The 7,014-nt window shown below is 30.7% G+C and overlaps 1 protein-coding gene across 1 annotated transcript; it reads right to left on the minus strand.

Annotated features, from left to right (window-relative positions):
- Positions 1–4,875: 4,875 nt before the first annotated feature.
- LOC127720783 (uncharacterized) lies at positions 4,876–6,600 on the minus strand. The gene is made up of 4 exons (XM_052227536.1): positions 6,423–6,600; positions 5,857–5,948; positions 5,219–5,305; positions 4,876–5,013 (listed from the first exon to the last, which is right to left on the minus strand). Exons 1-4 carry the CDS (start codon positions 6,598–6,600, stop codon positions 4,876–4,878), a joined length of 495 nt encoding a protein of 164 aa, XP_052083496.1.
- Positions 6,601–7,014: the final 414 nt, after the last annotated feature.

A 7,014-nucleotide genomic window follows, 5' to 3' on the forward strand; every position in this document is an offset into this window, starting at 1 on the left:
TCCAACCATATCTTGTGGTAAATATCCCAATAATGGTATGGCACTGAAAGTTACTAAGCAAATTCAAATGGACCTTTTCCCGATGTAAGCATTGAATGTGAATAGATCGAGAACAACACAAATAAATGTACAAAACTCAAGACGACCTTTTCTTTAAATTGTATGCACTAATAGTAAAAATGTTTTAACGGATAACCTACTTTATCAAAATATACATCTTTAATTTTTGAACCTGCACAGACAGATTTTGAATTGCTATATTCACGACAAGACAGCAATTCTATATTGAATGTCCACATGAAAAGAGCAGACCAGCGCACTCGAAAACTTAAATTTGACAAATAGGTGTTAAAAGTACAAATTCAAATGTCAATTGTAAGTAAAGGTAAAGTGTGTAATACTGTAGTGTGTATTTTGATGTATTTTATCAAACGTAAAACATTGGTGATGGAACATTGTAAACACAGGGCCCCTTGTGCATACTTTCCTGGGTTGTACAAGGTAAATTGTATTCAGGTGTTTTGCAATAAATGTATTTCAAGTAAAACAAAATGTGACAAATAGGTATATTTTCTGAAATTTGTAACATGGTAAGGACTTTGTGGAACACTCCGAAATTTGGTAAGCTAAAAGATCGTTAGATTTTGTATGTACATGATTTTTCCATTTTTTTTTATCATGAATATGCAGCAAAGATTAACATTATTTAGATGTCAAGTTCACAAGCTTCTAATGCAATTATCTCGATAAATACTGAAAATAAAGGATCATGTATTTGTATATATATTTCTAACAACACAGTTTAACGAATAATTTCTTTATAATATACGATTATTGTTTAGAAATAAATAATTTTAATCAGTATCGTCACCGGCATTGTTTTATCATTGATTTTCTTGATTTTTTCATAAAAAGAGTGAATTTTCTATTGTTCTCTGTCACTAGATTTCCCACCGTATGGAAGAAACAGATATCATACATTATGATACAAATAGTGACCTTAACTTGTTAAAAGACTGGTTTATATTTATAAGGGTTCATTTGAATTTTTTTACTTAACTCTGTATTGCTAGGTGTGTGAACATAATTATACATACTTTGGGTGTATATATGTGTAAGAACAGAAGAGACTATGTCTTGTACCAAAAGTTTTCTTCTCTGTAGACATTTCTGACCAATCTGTAAAATTGTATAAAAATAAAAAACTAAAAAATGTATTTATGTCACAGTACAATACTACCCATATGTAACCAAGGTAATGGCTGTTCATGAATTGACCTTACAGGATAATCTAGAATTTATTAGGATATACCTTTGCTATTATCCTTCACTTAAAATGTGTATGCCCAATATCCATTAAAAGTTAATCCCTTTGTTTAATTATTCTTTGAAATTTCAATCCTGAAAATTAGATTTAATGGCACCACACTGCTTGCACTATCACATTTATAAGTTCAGTGAACTGAGGAATCTGAGTCAAACCCTATTTAGGTATATATTTATTTGTAATTAACATCGTAATGAAGACATGTATGAGACCATAACTTCTTGATTAACTACCTTAATTAAAAATTTTAACCTACCGTATAGCAAAACTTAAACCGAATACAGTACAGACACAAGTATGAAGGGATAGATGGATTAACTTAAATAAGGATGCATATACAAGAACATATAATACCCCTGTTTTGGAGTTGAAAATTATTGTCTTAAAACATGTTGAAAAATACAAGAAAACACAACCACATAAAACAAGTTCAAGGGTCATAGTTTACGAAAGTATGTATTAGTAAAATAAGATGATATGGAAATTAAAAAGTATAAATATAAATAAGAAGATGTGGTAGGAGTGTAAAACTCATTATTTCAAAATTTTACTTAACATTCTCTCATTTCTCGCTAAAGGTAACCAATATTCAATCTTACTTTTATTATATGCAGAGTTCAAAGGTTGACACTCCAATAATAAGAAGTGCTTGGATTTGAATTTGTCTGAATTAAATTTCTTCATAGAAACTGATGCTTGAAATGATGTATACTGATCTTTCTTTTCAAGGTTGAAACCACTGTTCAGTGATTTGAAGTGCCTGAAATAAAATCAAAATAGCTTTTAGTTGTGCATTAAATAATAAAAAGAAAACTGGATTCCCTTCAAATTTGAGTAAAAATCAATTTCTGAGCTTTGCACATGTTATAGTGACCTCAGTTAATAAAAGTTTAACTGGTTCAAAATAATACTTCAGGGCTATACTGTAAACCAACTAATTTTCAGGATACCTATTTTTTCATGATTTGTAGTGCTTGAAATAAAATAAAAATAGCTTTTAGCTGTACATTGAATTATAAAAAAGAAAGAACAAAGACTTTTTTTCACATTTCTTTGGATTAAAAACAATTTTCAGAGCTTTGCACATTTTTTAGTGGCCTCAGTGAATAAGACCATTCAAGATTCTCTGGGTCAAAATAGTACTTCAGAGCTATACTGTAAACTTTTTTTCCAGATAATTTTTTCCATGATTAACCCTTTCTAATCTGTTCCGCAGCAATTTATGTTTTCATGATTTTTTAACTGTCTTGGTGTATTCATAGTAAGAAACGATCCAAGTTTGAAATAGTCACAATTTTAATTCTTACCAAAGTCACAAAAATAAATCGCTCACCACTATGAAGGATTACAGCATGTAAAATGAAATCGTTACAGCTGAAAAATATTTTGGTCTTAAATAAAACATGTGTCCTCATCAAAGGTGTTTTTTGTCAAAATACAACTATAGAGCTCTTGAGTCAAAACCGCACATAGCTTGGTTGTGTCTTTAAATCATTTACATATACTTTTTAAAAAAACAAAATTGCCCACCATTTCAACATTAGACGATGAAAAGAAGTCTTACCTTAATCTACAGTATAAAACCTTTGTAAGTGCTTCTGAGATGGCATTGCCATCTTCATCAACTAAAAAAACAAGTCGTGATAAAATATCCTTGTAATATTAATCAGTCAATATCTATCTCAATCAAATGGCATTGTTGAGCCAATCGGTCAATCTCTATAAAGTTAGCTTTTAATTATTCTTAAATGCATGATGATCACTCAGTTTAATGGTTATCTTAATGTTTATCTTATAATAGCAAGAATGGGTTTATTCCCCTATATTTGAAAGACAATCCTTTAACATGTTTAATTAATGAAATATTTCTTCTTTCTATATGAATTTGGTTAACATGTTATGGATGTGGGGTGTACATCAATGAGGTATAAATGTTAGGGGACAAAAAACCAATGTCTTTATAATATGTCAATCACACAAGTTATAGAGTTTTGAAAAGTTGTGAATAAATCTTAACAAACGATAACGAATCTGATATCAATTACCAATTGCCTTAAATGACACTAAAAAAGGTAAAAGGATATCTAATGACAAAAGCTTCTTAAGAATACCATCATGTCCTTTTTTAATCAGTTACAAATTTTAGAAACATTACTTTTATTGTTCATTCTTAAAATCCTATTATTGACAACAAAATCTGCCAGATAAATGAGCAGTTATATATTACACCTTGTATGATCTTGACATTTAACAACTATTAATTATATGACCAGCAATCCCCGACTACACCTTGTGTGATCTTGATATTCAACAACTGTTCATCATATGACCATCAATACCAGTCAAGCCACATTTATAAACATAGAAGGAAGTAAATTCAACCATGATGACCTATGCTGATCCTTTATTATTATTCTATCATAAGCTGTTTCACTGCCTTAACTGAAACTTATACAATTGCTAGCATCGCATTTTCTAGATCTGTTCATCATATCATTATTTAAAAATTACTAACTGTTGATTGATTGTTGGTATTCAATGTAACTTTTAGCTATATCCTGTGGGCCAAATTTCATTCGTGGAGGAAGCAGGTGTGCCTGGAGAGACCACCGGCAGGAAAACTGACAATCCTAGTCAATTAAGATTGGTGTCAAACGTACCTGCCATGTGCTGGGATCGAACGCACAACCTCAGTTCTGACAGACCAGTGGTGAAGTAGATTAACTTATAATACCACTCAACTACCGAGCATCCCTTTGAAAAATATCGCTTGTCTGTTGACCTGACAATGATGAGCAGGTAAACAAATCACAATAAGTGATCATTTATATCATAAAATACTACTATAAATGAACTTGAAAAAAAAATCTGTAAAAATAGAAAGAGCAGATACTTTTCCAACGAAAATATCTGAACAGAATTTTGAAATAGGGTAGTGTGTTTTGATATATATGAATCACAAAATTCAAATGAAATCATGAAACGTCAAAGCCTTACAGTGGCCTCATCTTCCGTTTTTAATTCACATTTTTAATAGATTTCGTGCACTAGAAAACTCCAACATATTAGGTATTCAGTCTGCCTCACTTGTCTAAATTTACGAATGCACCTGCCTTAATTTATCTGTAAATTAGTTAACAAAATCTGCTGGGTTCTAACAGTATCAGAAAACATTTTAAGTTTTAATAGGCTATTTGTAAAATATTTTGATTGAATTATGTAGAGCATAAGCGTTGCCATTATATTTTTTGGCCAGTGAATAGATAAACACAAACAAAGTTTCATCATTAAATATTTTTTGGGCGACAGTTGTACTCTATATCATTTTCAAGCACGCAAAAGTCAAATTGTCATCATTATGTGTAATTTCTGCATACTATAGCATTTATTGTCATTGTATGGCTGTTTAACTCATGAAAAAAGGTATATTTTGCCAAAAAAGCAATGTTTTATCAAAAAACATAATTCAACATTTACTTATGAAAATCAGATAATTTGAAATATGTTTAATTTGAGAGCCAATTTGGTCCCAAATCTAGCATCCTCCTCTAGAAAACAATATAGTTACATTTAAATGAAAAACATGTGTCAAATTTGTCAGGATCGTCTAGGACAAAACTGCTGTTTACAGTGACAACATCTTTTCTGTGTAAAAAACTGGTCAACTCTCGCCCAATCCAACTGTCCTGTAAATTAAAATAACACTTAATAAATATGGTACGTCTAAAAGAATTTTCTGGATTTACATTACCAAGGAACGCTTAAACCAAAAATTTGAAATTTAAAGAAGTTTAAATAGAGGGATACTCGAGGAGATAAATAATAAAAAAGCATCGAAAACTAAAAGTTAATTTTACGTTAGTGATATCAGTACTATCTTATAACACTTACCACAGGGTAACCTAGAATCTTCCTCAGACTTGGTGAGACCTGTACTATCTTCATTTCTTTTGTACTAACTAGAATCTGTAAGTCATCCTATAAAATAAAAGCATTTTTTACATTGGAATTTTAACATATTCAGAAAAAGATTCAAAAAGGAAAATTGTTTAAAGTCAATACTTAAGTAGCTGGTCAGTTTTCGACAAATAAATCCTTCTAAAAATTTATCACCCTACGACACTTCTATGAGATTTTATAAATGATAGGGTTTCATTACTTATACTGCTAAACCTTAGATTATCGAAAGTTAAACCATCATTATCATGTGACTTCCTGGCACTTACCTAGAAAAAATACAAAATCCAAATTTGTCTATCGACGATAATGGGATCTCTATGATGGCATGATGTTTCAAACATACAACAACTCATAATGATATGTTTTTCTACACTGAACAAAGAAGGAGAGATGATAATAAAAAAAACATAACAAATGGAAAAACGGACAACACCATGCCAAAAATAGTAACGACAAATTATGTAAATAACAACGTATTTACCCTATTCGCAATTATGTGCATTTTGTAACTAAGTAATTGCGTCTATCCAAAACATGTATCGTTAAGTGAGAAAGTAAAAGTAGCCTACCACAGCCTTGAGTGACAAGATATTCATTTCCAATTCACTTTCTGATGTACTACAAATACTGATACACCTCTCTGATGATACATTCTTGTCATCTGAAAATAAAAACATTCTACTAATAAGGCCAAACAAAAATATAAATGTGTTTAGAGTTTTTTCCTAAACATAAATAGGGTAGAGAAAACTTTTTATTACTTTATTTTTTTCACCCGAAGTTTATGGAAACCACATGTAATTTTGTTATGATTTACTATTAAAAAAATGCCAATAAAGAGTTAATGGGATTTTGAGACATAAAAAAGAAAAGGTATGAAAACCCTAAACACCGTGTTTTTAATTTTGGCCTTAGTTTAATTTCATCAATTTGCATACCTGCATACAGAAAAGAGTTAAAATATATAAGTTCATAAAGACAAAACTAAAACTAATTGGAACCATAAATCATGCCTTTTGCAATATTTTCTTTAGAACACATATTGTTTACCTTCATAAGCAAATATGTAGCCCCAGACTAAAGATACTGTTGACCATACACAGTTAGTTGATCTCTAAAAAGCAGATACAATTACCTTCCTTATTCTTTTGTATGGAGTTGATGACATGTCTTAATGCCCTAAGAGTTGACCCCTGGGCACCACTTTGTGCTGCAGGATAGACTATCTGTTTCAATTTTCTCAGATACTGCTTCAGTTTTTCTTTTGTCTTATCCTTCTGAGTGGTACTATTGGCAAAATCACTACTGCTCATTCAAAGAAAAAACAAACTATTGTCGACATAGAGTATTGATAACATATTAACGTCTGTGTTAAAAAGGCACCTACGTTTTAATATTGTATCTATATTGTGTTAAAGATCAAACTTATTCGTTCAGTGTATGTTTACTTGTTTTTGTTTAAATGTCTTTTAGATCGAGTTAAGCCATTTCAATTGATATGCTATAGTGTGTCTTTGTATGTTGTAATGTTACACTACTGTCTCAGGTAAGGGTGAAGGTTGGCGCCAGTGAAAACGTGTAAACCCGCTGCATTTTTATGCACCTGTCCTAATACAGGAGCCTGTTGTTCAGTGGTTGTCGTTTGTTGATGTGGTTCTTAAGTGTTTCTCGTTTTTTTATATAGATTAGACCGTTTGTTTTCTTGTTTGAATTGTTTTACACTAGTC

The sequence above is a fragment of the Mytilus californianus genome, unplaced genomic scaffold (assembly GCF_021869535.1).
Source record: "Mytilus californianus isolate M0D057914Y unplaced genomic scaffold, xbMytCali1.0.p SCAF_11, whole genome shotgun sequence".
Classification (NCBI taxonomy): Eukaryota; Metazoa; Mollusca; class Bivalvia; order Mytilida; family Mytilidae; genus Mytilus; species Mytilus californianus.